The following is a 20,715-nucleotide window of genomic DNA, read 5'->3' as shown; positions in this document are numbered from 1 at the left end:
AATGTACTAACTCCGTACAGACAGCACCCATAGTCAGGATCGAACTTGGGTCTCTGGAGCTGTGAGCAACAACTCTACTGCTACGCTACTGTGCCATCCAAAGGCTTCAATTCAAGCCTTACTCTAATTTTGCCTTTGGCTCAGGTGGGTACTGCAGCCGGTTAGCCAAATCCAGCTTGACACGACCCACTAAAAGCAATTTTACACTAACCTGCAGCTTTAGGTGGTCAAACAATGGTTATATTGGTGCCCACACACTTTCTCTTGGTTAGTATAATACAATATTTTACTTTTGTGATGAAGACATGCTTCTGCCTGATTACCTTTTAGGCCTGTCCAGTATTGACTGCCGTCGGAAGCTCTCACTACTTTGGACCAGATCGAGAAGAATCACAAGCTGACATTCTAGGCAAATATAAGAAAAAATATCTTTAAAACTTGAAATAAACAAACCAAATGTTTACACAAGTATTGGCAACTAATTATACCCATGTTGCTGTTTTTATCCTCTCTTACATTTCTAATGTCTCCGATTCAGAAATGTTGGACCCAGTCAATTTTACAGTTTTCTCATCCTTCAAAGAGGAGTCAAAAGTGGAAAATATGTTAATATATCCTGATGGAACAACAACCATAGGTACCTGTACTTAAATATTAGCAAATTAGCACTCCAGTAAGTTATAATTATCACACCAGTAAAAGTTAGAAATTTTAGAATGATCACATGTTCCCATGTCAGCATCTGTACCCAGTAATTCAATTAAAACCACATCATTTAAGAACCCAAAGAATACCTGAAAAATTCATGGAAACAAGTTTTGATGCCAATAGATTTGCTAGAAAATGTTCCTTTCCGTAAAAGATGAATGCACTGCAACTTTTCAACAACTCTTCCCATTTTGCATGACTATGAAAAAGAGAGTATTATTATTATTATTATTATTATTATTATTATTATTATTATTATTATTATTATAATTTGACAGTAAAACTATATAAGGTGAAATCTATTGTAATTCGATAATTGCAACAGCATGCCTCCTTTTTCCTGACCTGAACCTCAATCCCTCTCATCATCCAAGCTTCCTTACTCCCATCTGCTTTGCCCTCCATTCTAACAGGAGCATGCTTCCCTGAACTATTGTTACACACTTTTAAAAACATTCCACTTAGCGGATGCTACTTTGCCGGCAAACAGCCTACGCCAATCAACTTGAGCAAGTTGCTGTCTAATATCAACAAAGTTGGCCTTGTCCTAATTCAGAATTTTAACTTGTTTTTATCCACAACTTCACCCTTGTCTTTATCCATAACTATCTCAAAGCTAATAGAACAATGATCGCTGGTCCCAAAATGTTTGCACACCAACACTTCAATCACTTGTCCTTCCCAATTTCCTAACAGTAGACCCGGCTTTGCCCTCTCCCATGTAGGCTCTTCTGCATAATGCAAGAGGAAACATTCATTAACACATCTCTTAAATTCCTCTCCGTCCAAGCCCTTGGCACTAAGACAGTCCCAGCCTATATTGGAAAAGTTAAAATCCCCCACTATGATTACCTTATTAGCCTTACTGCTGCCAGCAATCCTTTGGCATATTTGCTGCTCCAATTCCTACTACCTAAAAACAAGATGATTGTGCCTTTTTTATTGTTTAGCTCCACCCATGAACTATCAGCGATGATATCTTGCAGTACTGCTGTGACATTCCATTATCCCCTCAATAGGGATCGCACAGCGATGCAGTTGCAGAGCTGCTGCTTTACAGTGCCAGCGACTCAGGTTTTGATCCTGTCTGTACGGACTTTGTACATTCTCACTGTGACTGTGTGTTGTTTTTTCCAGATGCTCCAAAAACATGCAGGTTGGAAGGTTAATTGGCGACTGTAAATTGTCCCTAGGGTATAGGATAGAACTAGGATAAGGGTGACCATTGGTTGGCATGAGCTTGGCGGGCCAAATGGCCTGTTTCCACACTGTATCTCCAAACTAAACTAAACTACTCAGAATACTACTGGAAACATTTAATTCTTTTTGAGAATTCAGCATTAATTAATTGTAAATCCTTATTGTAATAGGGCAGCAGTGAGAAGAAAATCACTGCAGCAAAGATTAGATCTTTGTTCTTAGCACCATGCAGTTCATATTTGTCTTCAAACACTGGAAGTACACAATGTGTATTTATGGCCCTTTTCGGTTGGCATAGTAAAGACTTTCCAATTAGATATTTACAAAGTTGAAGGATGTGATATATCAGAATAACAGAAATGCAACATCTACTTCTGGGTCGGAAGAGTGTGTGACATGCAGGAGAGTGTGCAGATACTGTTCTTCCCATACCAGGTTTTTGGACCCCTTACCTGAAAATAGATACACAACGTTGAACGCAGAAGTTTAACCAGGTTAATTCCTGGGGGGACAGGGTTGCCCTATTAAGAGAATCTAAATGGTTGAAAACTATTCCTTGGACTTCAGAATATTGAAGAGTGACCTTATACACGATCCTAACAGGAATTAAACAGGGGGAATGGGAGAATCTCAAACGAGTTACACAACTACAAGATAAGAGGCTGGTCATTTACAACTGAAATACTCGCAGAGGGTGTTCGCTGCTCCAGGCATGCAGTGAATGCATTAGAAGTATTTAACGTGGGCATGAATACATACTTGATAGATCATGGAATTAAGGTTCTCCCTGGGTTACAAACACTCAACGTATGGACACCCCATATATGTGAATGAGCATTTGGGAGACCTGTGGATCGGATTGGGAGGGATTTGCCAGTTGCTGTGGGCTTGCATGATTCTTCTGGGTGGGAACAGGAATTTCTGTTTGCCTTCGCGCCTCACCATTCACCACCCTGCCCTTCCAGAGCCACATCTATCGTACAGCCAAGCAGAGCAGAAAATGCTGAGCTGATTAACTCATTGAGTCAGTGAGGTCAGCTGGTGGTTGTATTCCCATGCCTGTTCACTCTCCCAAACACTGTTTTTTTCCATTTTCTATTTATCAACAGTTCTCAGGAATGTAGCTCAGTGGCAATATTAAGACTGCCTTTAGAGGGGTGTAGTGAAACAACATAGAAGATAAATCAAGGACAACATAGATCAGCTTTGATCACATTCAATTATAGGAAAGGCTTGAATGTCTCCTCCTCCTATTTTCTTGTGTTTTTGAGTTATTGTATTTTATAGGACAGACCAGATGAGAGATGACATGTTTCCTTCCCCTACCAAATCAAATTACTTTTTTATACTGGTGTAATGGTGTAATCATTATCATTACTTATACTGTCCTTTTCCTCTTACATTTCACATGCATTTAAATCATTTAAATACATTTCAAAGTTGCATGGGGTGGAATTCAAATTCATGTCTACAGGTAATAATCCAGAGCTCTAGCTGATGGAATATTCATTTGAATATGAGCATGTATCATTTTTAATAAATATTAGCTTAGTGCAATTGATATACTATGACAAATACAGTTAAAATAGATTAAAAAGCTTCAGCAGTACAGGAATGGAGATGTAATTGAGCATTCCTTTATGTATTTTACTTCATTTAGTTTGAGTTTTGATAAAATTTGAAAAATAATGAAAACACAACCCACCTGGGGACATGCTTATTTCCCAAAACCCCACTCCAGTGTCCTGTGAAACGTGCATTGTATATTTCTAGTATTTCTGTCATTATCTTCACAGGACAGGACCCTAGAAGAAAGTACAAACACATTAGATGACCATAGTTCACTTCATCATCACTATTGTTATTATATATGATTAATAATAGCAACAATTACGAGTACAATGAGTACAAGTATGAGTATGAGTAACATACCGCCTTTGGCAGCTTGTTCTGCACACCCACCATCCTATGTTGCCCCTGAGGTTCTTATTAATTTTCCCCCCATTCACCTTAAACTTATGGCTCTGGTTCCTGATTCTCCTACTGGGTAAAAAAAAAGAATTACCCTCTCTAATCCCCTCATGATCTTATACACCTCTATAAGATCACCCTCATCTTCCTGCACTCCAAGGAATAAAGTCCTGACTTGCTCAATAGCTCCCTTTAGCCCAGGCCCTCGAATCCTGGCAACATCCTTGTAAATCTTTCTGTGCCTTTCCAGCGTAACAACATCTTTCCTGTAACAGAGTGATCTAGACTAATCACAATACTTTAAATGTGACCTCACTAATGTCTTGTACAACTGTAACATAACATCCCAACTTCTATACTCAATAACTTGACTGATGAAGGCCCATGTTTGAAAGTATTCTTGACCCCCCTAGCTACCCGTCTGGTTACTTTCAATAAACTACCTGTAGTTCTAAATCTTTCTGTTCCACAACACTCAACAGACCCCTGACATTCATTGTGAAGGTCCTGTCCTGGTTTGACTTCCCAAAGTGCAACATCTCGCACTTATCTGTATTAAACTCCATTAAATATTCCTCAGGCCACCTATCCAGCCCATCAAGATCCTGCTGCAATTTGATTACCTTCTTCACTATCTACAATGCCATCCACTTTTGTGTCAACTGCAAATGTGATAATCATGCCTTGTACATTCTCATTCAAATTGTTGATATGCTTGTAAACCACAAATAGCAAAGGGCCCAGCACTGATTCTTGACGCACACCATTAGTTACAGGCATCCAGTCAGATAAACGACCTTCCATGATCACCCTCTACTTTCTTCCATGAAGGCAATTTCCCTATCCAGTCAACCAGCTCTCCTTGGTTTCCAAATAATTTAGCCTTCCAGAGCAGTATACCATGAGGAACCTAATCAAATGACACTTGCGATGGTTTTTCATCATTTGCAGTTGAACCTTCTACTTACTTTATTTTAGCTACTAGTAATGCTGGAGTTTACTGTTTATTTTATCATATAAAATGGCCCTTAAAAGCCTAAGGATTTAGTCAATAATGGTGTTGCCTTTATACACATACATGGGATCCATTTCAACACCATTTTGGGAAGTCATACCAAGGCAGGACTTCACAAATAACACTGGGGTGTGTTGTAGAACAGAGGGATCTCAGAGTTAAGGTACACTGTTCCATAAAACTGGTGTTGTATGTTTATAGGGTGATGAAGATAGCTTTTGGTACATTGGCTTTTGATGCGTTGGCTTTCAGGGAATTGAGTATACAATTTGGGAACTAAGCCTAACCCTAAAGCAGAGAAGATTAAAGGGGCTGTTCCACTTGGACGACCTAATCCATGAGTTTATTAGACCCTAGACGAGTTGAATTTTTTAAAAAAAAGATCATGTTGACTCGCCGAAGTAAAAGACCTCCTACGACCTCCTATGACTATGTCTATGATCTCCTACGACTATGTCTGCGACCTCATACGACTATGTCTATGACCTCCTACGCCCCTCCTCGACCTGTCTTCCACACCTGAGACAAACTACGACTAGCTACGAGTGGAAATGATCACATGATAAAATTATATCATGTTTGCATTTTTTTTCTTGGGCCAGTTACTGACCTACGACTACCAACGACTATTTACGACTACCTACGACTACCATCACGACCTACTCCGACCTACCTACGACCTACCTATGAGTAAAAAGTATCAATTTTTTCTATGCCGACCATTTTTTACTCATGGACATTTTCCATTAGGCTGGAAAAAACGCCTCAACCTACTTGAGGCCACGAGCACGCGGAGACCACTCACGAGCATGTGGAAGATTGACCTGCAATTTCCTACGACCTCGTGGCGACCATGCTGCAAGTATGAATCAAGGGCAAACTCGGCAGAAGTCGCCAATTAGGTCGTAGGGACAGGGGCTTTACAAGGATATTGCCAGGATTTGAAGGTCTGAGCTACAGAGAGAGATTGGGCAGGTTAGGACTTTACTTTTTGTTCTGGAGGCTAAGGGTTGATCGTATTAAAGGGGATAAAATTATGAGTGGAATAGATAGGGTGAATGCATAAAGTATTTTTTTTCCCAGGGTGAGGGAATCAAATCAGAGTAGAGGGATTAGGCTTAAAGTAAGAGGGCAAAGATTTAATAGAAATCAGAGGGGCAATTTCAAGGGGAAATCTGTAGGTGGTACATTGGTGGAGTTACTGCCTTACAGAGCTAGAGACCTGGGTTTGATCCTGACTATGGCAGCTGCTGTAAGGAGTGTGTACGTTCACCCTGTGACCTGCATGGGTTTTCTCCAAGATTGCCAATTTCCTCCCACACATCAAAAATGTACAGGTTTGTAGGTGAATTAGCTTGGTATGAATACAAAATGTAAAATTGTCCCCAGTGTGAGTAGGGTAGTGTTAATGTGCAGGGGTCACTGGTCAGTGCAAACTCCATGGGCTGAAGGGCGTTTGTCCACACTATTTCTCTAAACTAAAGTAAACTAGAAGGAACAAGCTGCCAGATTAAATTGTTATGGCAAGTTCAATAAGTATATTTAAAAGACATTTAGACAGAGAGATGGATAGGAAATATTTACAGGGATATGAGCACCACAGGCAAATGGTACAGCTTGGATGGGGCATTGTGTGTTGGCATGGATGAGTTAGGCCAAAGGGCCTGTTTCTATGACAAGACTAAGGTGAGAAGCCAAGAGGAAGTGTTTTGTTTGCTCAGTGCCAATGTGGGCTCCTCTCCCCTCACCAGATCAACACTATTGTAGATTGGTTTATTTACTTACTAACCAATGTAGTGCTTTATTATTATAAGCTCCGCCTACTACCACACCATTCATATTATCACAATCCGACACGTGCTGCCAGTCAGTATTGCTGCATGGTAGAAGTAATATGCTGTAGTGTGTTGTGCACATTACTCAATAAATATTCTTATACTAGATTTGTGAGTGTGATTTACTCAACATGGTGTCGGAAGTGGGATCTATAGTAGCAATTGTCAACATCTCCTTCCTGTGAAGGAACCACGTCCTGCTGCCTTGTATCCTGATGCGATGCGTCCGATCTACCCACCTACTGATGGACTTTCTCTTCCCTCACGACCTGCAGCTGCAGACCAACCATTGGTTGAGTCTCCAGCTCCCTCACCAACATGCTCGGTGCCCTGCTCGCCTGCCTTGCCATGTTTGTCCCCCAGGTCACTAGTGCTCCCGCCGCATGGGACCCCGGCATTCTCGCCGGTGAAGGGAGGAAATGCGGATCTGTACCGTACGCACGCTGGACGGGCCTTTTAGATACAGGGACTTTGTTTGAACCACCTGTACTTCCCTATATGCGCTATTAGCGGTTTGGTTACATTATTAATCAGTCAGCACCTAGTAACGTGCTTATATATATATATATATCACATTATTGTAGATGTGTTTCACTTTTAATTCTTACTAGAAAAAATGTAGATTGGTTACTTTATTTACTAACCAATGTAGTGCTTTATTATCATAAGCTCTGCCTACTACCACACTATTCATATTATTGCAACCCGACATGTGCTGCCAGTCAGTACTGCTGCATGGTAGAAGTAACATGCTGTGGTGTGTTGTATATGTTACTCAATAAATATTGTTATACTAGATTTGTGAGTATGTGTGATTTACTCAACAACTATTCCTACACCTTCCTAGCTCAAATAACCAAGAGCTCCCATGAGACCAGAAGGAGGAAGAACATAGCTCATGACTCAATCTACCATATACAATTGTGACCTCAGAAAACTACACTCGACATATTTGACAGGGTAGTACAGGATCTGCAGGAGCCAGGACAGAGGATCGGGCATGTGTGGTCTAGATCAGTGCTTCTTTAAGTGGTGAATGGTTCACCCAAGGGCAAATGAAATTAGTTTGGGATGAATGAAACTAGAGGGGTGAATGGCTTAATTTATTCAGATATTTATATATTTTTTTCTATACTTAAAAAAGGCATTACCATTAAAGTGGTTAATAAGCTCTTATTGGTTTTAATGGCAGTGGAGCTGGAAATTTGATCTTTTTTTCCCTCTCTACCTCTACCTCTCTACCTAATTTCAAAGTAGCAGGATATTTCCCAAATTTACTGTAACATAACCTTTTAGGGACGACCAGGCGAGCTAGTGGAATCATAAATGTATAAATGTCAACACTGGAGGATAGCCGTAGGCAACTGTTGGACTGTAACTTTACTTTGTCTTGCCAATTTAGCGACTTTTTGCTAGTACTAGAATTCTATATATATTTACTGTACTTCTATCTACCATCAAGCAACATGAATGTCCAACAACTGCTTAAATGAACTCTATTACATATTTATTGCAATAAAGGTAATATCTGAGCAGTACCATGGATAGGTTAGCAATAGCAATTACTATACATGTTTTGAAAATTAATATTAATAATATAATATGGGCAAATATGTAAGGAGATAGCAGATATTAGTAGTAAGCACAAGGTAGTGATTGTGGGAGATTTCAACTTTCCACACATAGACTGGGAAACACATTCTGTAAATGGGCTGGATGGGTTGGAGTTTGTAAAATGTGTGCAGGATAGTTTTTTGCAGCAATACATAGAGGTACCTACTAGAGGAGGGGCAGTGCTGGACCTCCTGTTAGGAAATGAGATGGGACAGGTGGCGGAGGTATGCGTTGGGGAGCACTTCGGGTCCAGTGATCACAATACCATTAGTTTCAAGATAATTATGGAGAGGGTCAGAACTGGACCTAGGGTTGAGATTTTTGATTGGAGAAAGGCTAACTTTGATGCGATGCGAGATGATTTAAAAGGAGTGAACTGGGACATTTTGTTTTATGGGAAAGATGTAGAAGAGAAATGGAGGACATTTAAAGGGGAAATTTTAAGAGTACAGAATCTTTATGTTCCTGTTCGGTTGAAAGGAAACAGTAAAAATTGGAAAGAGCCCTGGTTTTCAAGGGAAATTGGACATCTTGTTCGGAAAAAGAGGGAGATCTACAATAATTATAGGCAGCATGAAGTAAATGAGGTGCTTGAGGAGTATAAGGAATGTAAAAAGAATCTTAAGAAAGAAATTAGAAAAGCTAAAAGAAGATATGAGGTTGCTTTGGCAAGTAAGGTGAAAGTCAATCCAAAGGGTTTCTACAGCTATATTAATAGCAAAAGGATAACGAGGGATAAAATTGGTCCATTGGAGAGACAGAGTGGACAGCTATCTGCAGAGCCAAAAGAGATGGGGGAGATATTGAACAATTTTTTTTCTTCGGTATTCACCAAAGAGGATATTGAATTATGTGAGGTAAGGGAAACTAGTAGAGTAGCTATGGATACTATGAGGTTCAAAGTAAAAGAAGTACTGACACTTTTGAAAAATATAAAAGTGGATAAGTCTCCAGGTCCTGACAGGATATTCCCTAGGACATTGAGGGAAGTTAGTGTAGAAATAGCCGGGGCTATGACAGAAATATTTCAAATGTCATTAGAAACGGGAATAGTCCCCGAGGATTGGCGTACTGCGCATGTTGTTCCATTGTTTAAAAAGGGTTCTAAGAGTAAACCTAGCAATTATAGACCTGTTAGTTTGACTTCAGTGGTGGGCAAATTAATGGAAAAGATACTTAGAGACAATATATATAAGCATCTAGATAAACAGGGTCTGATTAGGAACAGTCAACATGGATTTGTGCCTGGAAGGTCATGTTTGACTAATCTTCTTGAATTTTTTGAAGAGGTTACTAGGGAAATTGACGAGGGTAAAGCAGTGGATGTTGTCTATATGGACTTTAGTAAGGCCTTTGACAAGGTTCCTCATGGAAGGTTGGTTAAGAAGGTTCAACTGTTGGGTATAAATGCAGGAATAGCAAGATGGATTCAACAGTGGCTGAATGGGAGAAGCCAGAGGGTAATGGTGGATGGCTGTTTATCGGGTTGGAGGCAGGTGACTAGTGGGGTGCCTCAGGGATCTGTGTTGGGTCCTTTGTTGTTTGTCATGTACATCAATGATCTGGATGAAGGTGTGGTAAATTGGATTAGTAAGTATGCAGATGATACCAAGATAGGGGGTGTTGTGGATAATGAAGAGGATTTCCAAAGTCTACAGAGTGATTTAGGCCATTTGGAAAAATGGGCTGAAAGATGGCAGATGGAGTTTAATGCTGATAAATGTGAGGTGCTACACCTTGGCAGGACAAATCAAAATAGGACGTACATGGTAAATGGTAGGGAATGGAAGAATACAGTTGAACAGAGGGATCTGGGTATAACCGTGCATAGTTCCTTGAAGGTGGAATCTCATATAGATAGGGTGGTAAAGAAAGCTTTTGGTATGCTAGCCTTTATAAATCAGAGCATTGAGTATAGAAGCTGGGATGTAATGTTAAAATTGTACAAGGCATTGGTGAGACCAAATCTGGAGTATGGGGTACAATTTTGGTCGCCAAATTATAGGAAGGATGTCAACAAAATAGAGAGAGTACAGAGGAGATTTACTAGAATGTTGCCTGGGTTTCAACAACTAAGTTACAGAGATAGGTTGAATAAGTTAGGTCTTTATTCTCTGGAGCGCAGAAGGTTAAGGGGGACCTGATAGAGGTCTTTAAAATGATGAGAGGGATAGACAGAGTTGATGTGGACAAGCTTTTCCCTTTGAGAATAGGGAAGATTCAAACAAGAGGACATGACTTCAGAATTAAGGGACAGAAGTTTAGGGGTAATATGAGGGGGAACTTCTTTACGCAGAGAGTGGTGGCGATGTGGAATGAGCTCCCAGTGGAAGTGGTGGAGGCAGGTTCATTGGTATCATTTAAAAATAAATTGGATAGGCATATGGATGAGAAGGGAATGGAGGGTTATGGTACGAGTGCAGGCAGGTGGGACTAAGGGGGAAAAAAAAAAAATTTGTTCGGCATGGACTTGTAGGGCCGAGATGGCCTGTTTCCGTGCTGTAATTGTTATATGGTTATATGGTTAATATACATTACCAAAATGTATCAATGTATTTTGCTCTCTCACCTAAGACACAGTTGTCATCATAAGGATCGACAATATCTAACCCATCCAGTTAAAGTTTAACATGGCATGATTCATTTCGTAAAGAGCTTTCTTTACATGACTGCATTTCAATGTGTACTTCAACTTGTGGAGGTCACATGTAGAATATTTGCTCACATTTCTATCATACACCATTCATCATTGATTTGCTTGCCAAGTTGTGAAACCGACATTGCAGTGTTTTTTATCAGCAATTATACCACAGAAAAACATCATCATTTGTGAGAATTATTATTAGTGGGAAACAAGACAGGAAATATTTTCCTACTTCTGGATTGGTGATTTTGGAAGGGGTTTGGAAAATAGTGAGTAAACCTAGTAGTAGGCAACTCACAATACTGCAACTCCAAAGAATTATCACAAACCAATGTCTTTTGAATGTAATATTGAATCATAGGACTAGTATGAACAATAAAATATGATTAAATGGTTAATCAAAATACTTTTGATAAAGAAATACAATTTCCATAAAACAATTGATTTTTGCTCTCTCAGTGAAGTAACGCTAACCATAAAAACTAGTATTCTTGGCAACGGGTGATAAACTCTCTATGTGACATTACAATTTCAAAAATTAATTCCATTGATTTTAAAGCAACTGAATCTTGGAAACAGGTTACAATACCTAGTGGCTCATATAATCTACATTATATTAATAGACATCAAGGATTTCTATCACTCAGCCAGTATTAATATAGCCAAGGATCCCAAATGCTCCTTCAACAACCATCTAAACTTGTCCAGCCCTCTTCAAAGGCAGCAGTGTGGGCTTTGACAAGCATACAGAAAGGCTTCTGAGGGATTAGACTAGCTAAATGAATGACCGAGAATATATTTAACATGGAAACATTTGAGGAAACAAGGAAAAGTTACAATATAATGTGAATATAAGTCACAAATATTAAATATGAGTAAATCTATTGTTGAATATCAATCATTGGATTACTTTTTTTTTACAATAAAAATCCTTTTAAACATATTATATAAATTACTTAATGTATCAAAATTAATTGAAAGGATACATCTGAAGTTGTGAGTATTCACTGGAAAAAAATTAGGTGGTAACATTTGATCAACTGGTGGCTGCAGAGGAAACAAATAGAAAATGTGAAGTAATGGTGAAACATCCACAGAATTAAACTTCAGCATCAAATGTTGGTGTTACATTCATATTTTGTATCCCCTATTTTAACAGACAGAGATGGAACACGTGGATACAAGAAACTGCAGATAGCATCTCTGGAGAACATTTTTGGCCGGTACCCTTCTTCAGACTGATTGCAGTTAGGTGAGGGGGGGGGGGGGGGGGGGGGGGGGGGGTTGGGGGGAGATGAGAAATAAATGGCTGTTTCTCGGTTCATGACAAAATTGGAGAATTGGATATCCATGCCATTAGGTTGCAAGCTAGCCAAGCCGAATGAGGTGTGGTTCCTCCAGTTTGCTTGACCTCACTCTGGGTATGGAGGAGACCTTGGACAGAAAAGTCAATACAGGAATGGGAAGGGGAGTTAAAATGGTAAGCACATCAATATAAAGTAGTCCACATCGGGAACACTGATTGCGGTAGATAAAGTTAGAGGAGATGCATGTGAATCTCCATTTCACCTGGAATTACTGCTGAGATCACTGGATGGATGTGAGCGAGGAGATATAGGGGCAGGAGTTACATCTCTCCGCGGTCTCTGTGGAAGGTAGAGAGGGGTGGGGATGGAAATATGCGACTGGTGGAGGGATCACGTTGAATGTGGAAGAAATGTCGGAGAATTGTGTGTTGGATGCAGAGGCTAGTGGGGTGAAAGATAAGGACTGGGGTACTCTATCCTTGTTCTGTCGGGGGGGGGGGGGGGGAGAGAGTGCGAGAGCATGGGTATGGGTCATAGAGGAAACTCGAGTGGATCCATCTATCATAGCAAGGGGGAAACTACATTTACTCAGGAAAGAAGACATCTCAGCTGCCCTAGAATGGGTAGCCCCATCTTGGGAATAGATCTGGCAGAGACAGAGAAATTGAGAGGGGTGGGGGAGAGTAGGAGAGTTGGGAATAGTTGGAACATTTTAGCTATAGGTTGAAATGTTAGACAGCTTATCAAAGCTGCAAACCTGGTTAGATATTGTGATTCTTGAATCCTGCTCACCAAGGATATTTCAAGGCCCCTTTTAGCCCTCCTGATTTCCTGTTTAAATTCTCCATAGCTTCCTTTATGTTCCTCAAAGGCCCTATCTGATCTCAGCCTCCTAAACATCACATATGCTTCCTTTTCTTTGACTAAATTTGCAACCTTTCTCATTATCCATGGCAATACAATAATCTGCATCATTTCAATTTATCGAGTTTTTAAAAACACACTAGTTAACACTATAAAACAAATTAAATATGTTCAAATATCTACAGCTTCAAGCTTACATGAATCATAACAAATTTTGGATGCAAAAAGCAAAATCATCTTACCCCTCCGCACTAAAATTTCTCTGATAGAATTCTGTGTGTTATAGTTGGTCTATGTTGCATTTAATTTATGTGCACTGTATTAATCTAGCAACATGAGTGAGGCATTAAGACTTTGAGCTTGGCGACCAGTCACCGATACTCTGCCTAATCAAAGACTATTCCTCTCCAAAATTTTCAGCTAAATGTTTCCTGTATTTATTGGATCTTTGTTAGGATATAGCCTGGGTGGAGGTTAAAGAGTCTAGGGCGGTTTCTGGTGATGGTAGAGATGGAAGCGAAGCAGGTAAAAGGCCTGTACTGCCAAAGCTTCACTTGTGTTCTAGATTTAATCATTCTCGTTCTGCCTGATAAAACTCTAGTGAGGAAAGAGTGCTGGGTATTCAATACAAAATGAATTTCATTAATCCATCTGACAAACGCAGCTTGAGCACACTGAACATGTACAATTGCATCATCCAAATTCAGAACATCACAAATCTGAGTAAAAGTTTTAAATCTGTCATATTTTAGGTAGGACCGAAGGCCTTCAAATAAATGGTTTTAAACAAAATCATTAAAAATATAATAGATATACCTTTAACTGGTAAGGACATTAACAATCACGTTATATGTGTTTGAATAAGGCTGCAGATAATATTTGGATATTATAGACAGTGGTACGGAGGCATTCTTTCTTCTTAAACCAGACCAAGTTATCTTACCTATGTCACATTTTGTGCATTGTTTACTATAAGTAAGGTTATGTTGATTACCATTTTAATATTTTTTTTTTGGCTCGTCGTTCCTTTCGGACTCTTTGCACTTGTTGCAGTTTCTGTTGTAAGAGGGGAAATAATGACAATGAAGAATAGGAGTGTTCCACAGAAATTTAGTAATGAATACAAAACACAGCCATATGAAACAGTGCACTGTATCTGATTACCAAGATGAAAATAGCCCTGGGCAAATTTGTTTTTTTGAGCGATTTAATCCTCAATGACAATCCAAATCATCAGAGCATAGAATCTGCTCTTTTAGGAATGTTGGCTCTATTAAGAATATTGTAGGACAATAATACCTCATTTTTTTGTTCAGCTATGTATAAAGACATTATTTGGTTATACATCCTTCAGATTTAAAAAATGTTATGCATAATCTATGCTCTTTAATTCTGGAGTCTATAGAAGATGAACCAAATTCCATGGTATTGAAAGAAATGCCCAGAAATTCAATTGGTCTTTTCTGGGTGGACAAAACATTGTAATATGGTTTACTTTCATCACCTGATTAGGACCCCTGAAAAAAAAATACAACTACATGTAAATCCCTTGTTATGGCTAGACGAATTGAAGAAACATATCCGTACAAAATTCACAAAACATTACCCAAAAATCTGAGATATGGAATAAAATTCTCCCTTACAGAAAATGAGACATAAACAACTAATTTGTCTATCTTTATTTTTGTTGTTCTGTATTTCTGCCTGGCAAATTAATTTAATACGCCCTGCTTGATGTATGATGGTGGTAGGTTGGGAGAGGGAGTGCAAAGGTGCAGGGAGTGTTATGAGCTAGAAGAGCTCAGCTGTGCATTTTGGAGCTTGAGCAACTACTAACATCATCACAGTTCACCTGTGAGACTGACTTTTTCCATGGAGTGTTGTTTCAGGGTCTGGTCACCCCACAGTTCATGAGAGTTGGGGCATGGATGGTCTAAGTGACAATACAAGAGACAGAAAGAAAAGAAAAAAGGCAAATAGATGAGAAAGTACTGCAAAGTACTCTTGTTCTTTAATCAGTATATAGTTTTGTGTATTGATACAAGAGAGTGTCCTCTGGGTTTTCAGCCACAGCCTGGACCAACAAAAAGAATAAAGAGAGTTATAGTTAAGGGGCATTTCATTATTAAAAGGCAGACATTTCTGTGGTCCCAGGCACGACCCCAGATTGGTATTGCCAGGAGCTATGATATCAACGTGCAGCTGGAAAGGATAAACAACCAGATTTCATGGTCGATAGTGGTACAGACAGTAGAGGTGAGAGATTGGTCGAGGTACTTTAAGCAGATTCTATGGAATTCGAAAACAGATTTAGAAGCAGGTACCTCAAATATAATGTTCTCCAGAATACTTCAGCCATAGGCCAATTAATACAAAAATAGAATAATATTGTGGATGAATTTATGGCCAGAAAAAATGTGCAAGTGAAATTTATATTCTTGTGGGCACTGGGATTGATTTGGGGGAAAGTGTGACCTGAACGTTGAAATGACAGGGACAGGAACATCAACCTATGGGCAGAGCAGTGATGGCTATAGAAAAGTCCAAAAATATGTCAATGTTCCATTAATAGGAATAAATGTGTTGTGGAAACTGTTAGGATGCATAACCTTCAACTTCATAAAATTCTTCTCATGATCTTTGATAAACTAAGGAGCATTTAACATTTAAGGAGCAGGGACCTTTTGTGTTATAGTGACCTGCAACTCAAAGGTAATTCCACAAGATGTCACATATCTCTGCAATATATTACTAGATTAAATATGGTGCATCTGAAAACACTGTGCTCGGGTGTTTTACTTGTGGTTTCTGATCCTTCTTGTGATATATGTTGCTAACAATGTCTATATCAAACCCTTTAGTAATACAGTCAAAGATGTTACCAGAGAACATAGAACACAGGAACAGGCACTATGGCTGCCAAAGCAGACCCTGACCATAATGTCAATCTAATGAATCCCATCTGCCTGCAGAAGCTCTATATTTCCCTATTCCCTGCTGGTTCATATCTGAACTAATGGAGGAAAGAAGGTCATTAATGACACAACTCGTTAATTATTTATCACTTTCTAGTATTATTTTCTGAACTTTCATCTTTACTTTGGTTCCTTGAAGACCATCATAAACGTCTGAACAATTTTGGGTCACCTACTGCAATCGCTCTTACTGAGATTCAACATCAAATTTCCCTATGTTTAAGAAGGAACAGCAGATGCTGGAAAATCTAAGGTAGACAAAAATGCTGGAGAAACTCAGCGGGTGAGGCAGCATCTATGGAGTGAAGGAAATAGAAAACCCTTCTTCAGGTTTTGGCCCAAAACGTTGCCTATTTCCTTCGCTCCATAGATGCTGCCTCACCTGCTGATTTTCTCCAGCATTTTTGGCTACCATCAACTTTCCCTATATTTGCTGTGAATTTTTTGAGCAATTTATCAAGTGGCTGAAAAGTAAATGATCAACTTTTCTTTCTTATGTTACCTGGTTCATCTCTATGTTGGCGATTGTACAGCAATTGCAATGAGAAGTCTCTTGAAACTGAGGTGATTACATCATTCTGCAAGACTTTCAGTGCCTCCAAAGGTAGTTTCATCAATAGATCATCAGCCAAAAAGATTACAAATTCTCCTAAATCGTGAGATTGACCTGAGAAGAATTGATTACAATTTTAGTTTCAGAATGACATTTGGGGAAAGAAAATTATCAGTGGTCAATTATGGAAATGCTTGATCAAAAATTAAGACTCTTGCAGTGTATTTTATAAGAAACACTCAAACACAAATATTATACAATAGAAACTTCAACATAGTGTCACATATTTTAACCCAATGGAATAGAATAGATAATTAATTGATACACTAATACAACTCTCAGCATTTTGGTCATGTTTTTCAATAGTAAATGGTCCTGGAGATAATGCAGGGGAAGTCAGGAAGGAGAAGCTGCTGGGATGACCTCCTCTGGAAACTTTTATGCAGTGGCAACCTATAGGGAAGCATGGAAGGCATGATGTCTGCACCGTTGAATGTTCTAATAATGAAACAAATTCCTAATAGAATTGAGTTTGATGTGCACCAAGTGGTGACTGCATTCGGAGATGAAAGCAGAGTAATTCATCGCAGAACACCCAATTTATCACGCTCTTGCAATCAAAATATTTCAGTAGCTGGACTAGAAATGTTTGTTGTGATGCGTACTTCCCATTGGGAAATTTGATGATGGTAATGGTGCCATAAAATATTAATCAGACTCTCTCCTGTTTAAAATGGTCATATTAGTTCAGTTTAATTTAGAGATACAGCGCGGAAACAGGTCCTTCGGTCCACCCAGTCCGCACCGACCAGCGATCCCCGCCCATTAACACTGTTCTACACACACTAGGGACAATTTATATTTATAAAAGCCAATTAACCTGCAAACCTGCTTTGAAATGTCTTTGAAATGTAGGAGGAAACGGAAGATCTCAGAGAAAATTCGGCGGTCACGGGGAGAACGTACATACTCCGTACAGGCAGCATCCGTAGTCGGGATCGAACCTGGGTCTCTGGCGCTGTAAAGCACCAACTCTACCGCTGCTCCACCGTGCCACCCTTTGTTGCCACTATATGGCAATTTATGTCACTTAGCATTGATCACCCCAAGTCTCGGTATTCTCAAGCTCTTAATTCAGCAGACACAACATGTTCATGGGTTGTGCAATTGTGATTAGAATGGAACATTGTGCAAGCATTAGTAAATATTCTTATCATATCTATGATGGGGCGGAGCTTATTGAGGAAGCATGAAAGTGATGGAGTTTAGAAACTTCCCTGAAGAAGTCAAGCGGAGATCTCTTGTGACACAATCATCCTTCATTGAACTGAGTTCAATTTCAGCTGGTGAAAAGTTTGTCATTGATCTCTATTGAGATCGAGGTCAGTCTCCTCACTTTTGGAATTCCACTCTTTTGTCCACATTTGATGTGTGGTCAGGGAAAAATAGTTTAGATGTTTCTGAGAATGTAGCATTTATGGAAGTACAATGGTTTCTCACCCTTTAACGTGAGGACATTATAGTGTATCCAAAACGTTACATCAAAAAAGGCAATTGGCTATGGACCTTCAAAAACTCTTTATTGGACTATGTGGAACTTGACCTGGTGTTACCAGGGGTGGTGGTGAATTGTAGGTGACTAGGGGATTACTGAGCAGATGAAAAAAATAGCTGTGCACGAATTCCAGGAACAGCATGATGAACTTTTGACAGCGCTGGGCCTGTACTCACTAGCGTTTTGGAACACTGAAACTTACCAAATAATGAAATCTCTAGCCAATAATCGGCTAGCCTTGGGTCTTCAGTTGCTGGCCCCAATTTATCCTGTCTTTTTTCTTCGTATTCAGGCCTTCCCCCGACCCATCTACAATCAGTCTGAAGAAGGGTCCCGGCCCAAAACATTACAATCCATTTTTTCAAGAGATGCTGCCTGACCTGCTGAGTTACTCCAACATTTTGTGCCCATCTTTCAAATAATGAAAGGCCTGGATAGAGTGTATTTAGAAATACACTCTTGGAGGAATTTATTTAGCTAGAATGCGGTGAATCTGTGGAATTTTTGCTGCCAAAGATGGCTATGGAGGCTATGTCTTTAGGTATTTTTAAAGCAGATATTGATAGGTTCGTGATTTGTAAGGGTATCTAAGATTACAGGGAGAAGGCAGGGCAATAGGGTTTAAAAGGAAAGGTGGGACAGCTATGATGGAATGGTGCAGTAGATTTGATGGACTGAATGGCCTAATTATGCTCCTAGGTCTTATGAATATGAGCATAGTTATATCATTATTTCTTCATAAAGATATTTAGGCTACATTTGAATAGGTGCTCAAGGTTGATCAAGAAAAAAAAATGACAGGATGGTCTGACTGGTCACATAATTTTGTTGAGTAGGTAGTAGATATCAAAAATATTACAACTTTTACATAAAATTCCACTTGGATTCCTTCTCACATACCTGAAGTTGATTTTTCACCCCCTGGTTTTTCCTCTTTCTTTTTGCGCTTTGATTTCCCTGATTCCATTCCTGCTGCCAGGGGAGTCGGCGGTCTGAATATTAAACATTTTGTTACTTTAAGTATCTTCAAATGAAATCCATCCACACACCATCAACATAGCCTAAATTGATTTGTTTCACAGCAGATATTCGAAAGCACATATAGTTTGCAGCATAGCTCATGAAGAAAAGTAAATGTTATCATTTTGTAAAAGGCTATCCCTTAGGTAGGTATAGTAGGATTATTTGAAATTGTCTACATTGAAGATGGAAACAGTTTCATTTAGCTAAACCAATATTTTAATAACCCAACATGCTGGGACCAGGAACAAACAAACAAACAAAAAAAAAAAACACAAAAACAAACACACACACACACACGGAACTCCATAGGTCACAGACATTCAGCTTGAATAACACCCTTCCACCACAACTCTCTCATATGGCCGTCACTGTGAATCCTGTACATCCTAATCTTGTTATGTTCATAGCAAAAAGATTAAAATGGGCCTGTAAAAGCCTTTCTGATACCCGAGTATTGAGAGGAAACAGTCATAGTCACGGTGGGTGGCACGGTGGCGCAGCGGCAGAGTTGCTGCCTTAACTGCGCGGTTTGATCCCGACTACAGGTGCTGCCTGAACGGAGTTTGTAAGTTCTCCCCCTGAGCGCGGTGGGTTTTCCCCAAGATCTTCGGTTTGTTAATAGAAACATAGAAATATAGAAAATAGATGCAGAAAAGGCCATTCGGCCCTTCGAGCCAGCACCGCCATTCATTGTGATCATGGCTGATCGGCCCCAATCAATAATCCGTGCCTGCCTTCTCTCCATATCCCTTGATTCCACTAGTCCCTAGAGCTCTATCTAACTCTCTCTTAAATCCATCCCGTGATTTGGCCTCCACTGCCCTCTGTGGCAGGGAATTCCACAAATTCACACCTCTCTGGGTGAAAATGTTTCTCACCTCAGTCTTAAATGGCCTCCCCTTTATTCTAAGACTGTGACCCCTGGTTCTGGACTCGCCCAACATTGGGAACATTTTTCCTGCATCTAGCTTGTCCAGTTCTTTTATAATTTTATGTTTCTATAAGACCCCCCTCATCCTTCTAAACTCCAGTGAATACAAGCCTAGTCTTTTCCATCTTTCCTCATATGACAGGCCTGCTATCCCAGGGATCAATCTTGTGAATCTACGCTGCACTGCTTCAATCACAAGTGTAGATTGGTTTATGCATGACAATCAATCATATATAGGTTTGCATCACTAACCCCACCTTACTGTATCATTTATATTAATGATTGCTAACACCCACTTCCTGCACTGCTCAGTTCGGATAGCAGTCAGGATGCTCTGACAATGAACAATCTACTGTACTGCTAAAGTCTGCATACTGATTAAAGATGATCTTGGATTACATGGCGTGTATATCTCTTGTTTACATGGTGTCAAAAGTGGGACACGAGCCCACGCCTCCAATTGGATGGAGGCCAATTGATTGGATTATTCCGATTGCTCAGCAACAGCTAATACCACAGG

The 20,715-nt window shown here is 39.6% G+C and overlaps 1 protein-coding gene across 3 annotated transcripts in view; it reads right to left on the bottom strand.

Moving 5' to 3' along the window:
* Positions 1 to 20,715, bottom strand: part of LOC129703923 (cilia- and flagella-associated protein 46) — a 219,745-nt gene that overhangs the window by 8,096 nt on the left and 190,934 nt on the right. For all 3 annotated transcript variants that reach the window (XM_055646637.1, XM_055646638.1, XM_055646639.1), the window contains 8 exons: positions 19,142 to 19,233; positions 16,636 to 16,800; positions 14,153 to 14,214; positions 11,974 to 12,034; positions 10,913 to 10,948; positions 3,614 to 3,713; positions 795 to 907; positions 324 to 405 (listed from right to left, as the gene is read on the bottom strand). In XM_055646637.1, the coding sequence (XP_055502612.1) occupies positions 324 to 405; positions 795 to 907; positions 3,614 to 3,713; positions 10,913 to 10,948; positions 11,974 to 12,034; positions 14,153 to 14,214; positions 16,636 to 16,800; positions 19,142 to 19,233 (711 nt within the window). The remainder of the gene's footprint in view (positions 1 to 323; positions 406 to 794; positions 908 to 3,613; positions 3,714 to 10,912; positions 10,949 to 11,973; positions 12,035 to 14,152; positions 14,215 to 16,635; positions 16,801 to 19,141; positions 19,234 to 20,715) is intronic.

This window comes from Leucoraja erinacea, chromosome 15 (assembly GCF_028641065.1).
Source record: "Leucoraja erinacea ecotype New England chromosome 15, Leri_hhj_1, whole genome shotgun sequence".
Taxonomy (NCBI): Eukaryota; Metazoa; Chordata; class Chondrichthyes; order Rajiformes; family Rajidae; genus Leucoraja; species Leucoraja erinaceus.
Note: the sequence above shows the minus strand (reverse complement) of the source record. Positions and strands in the feature narration are given on the sequence as shown.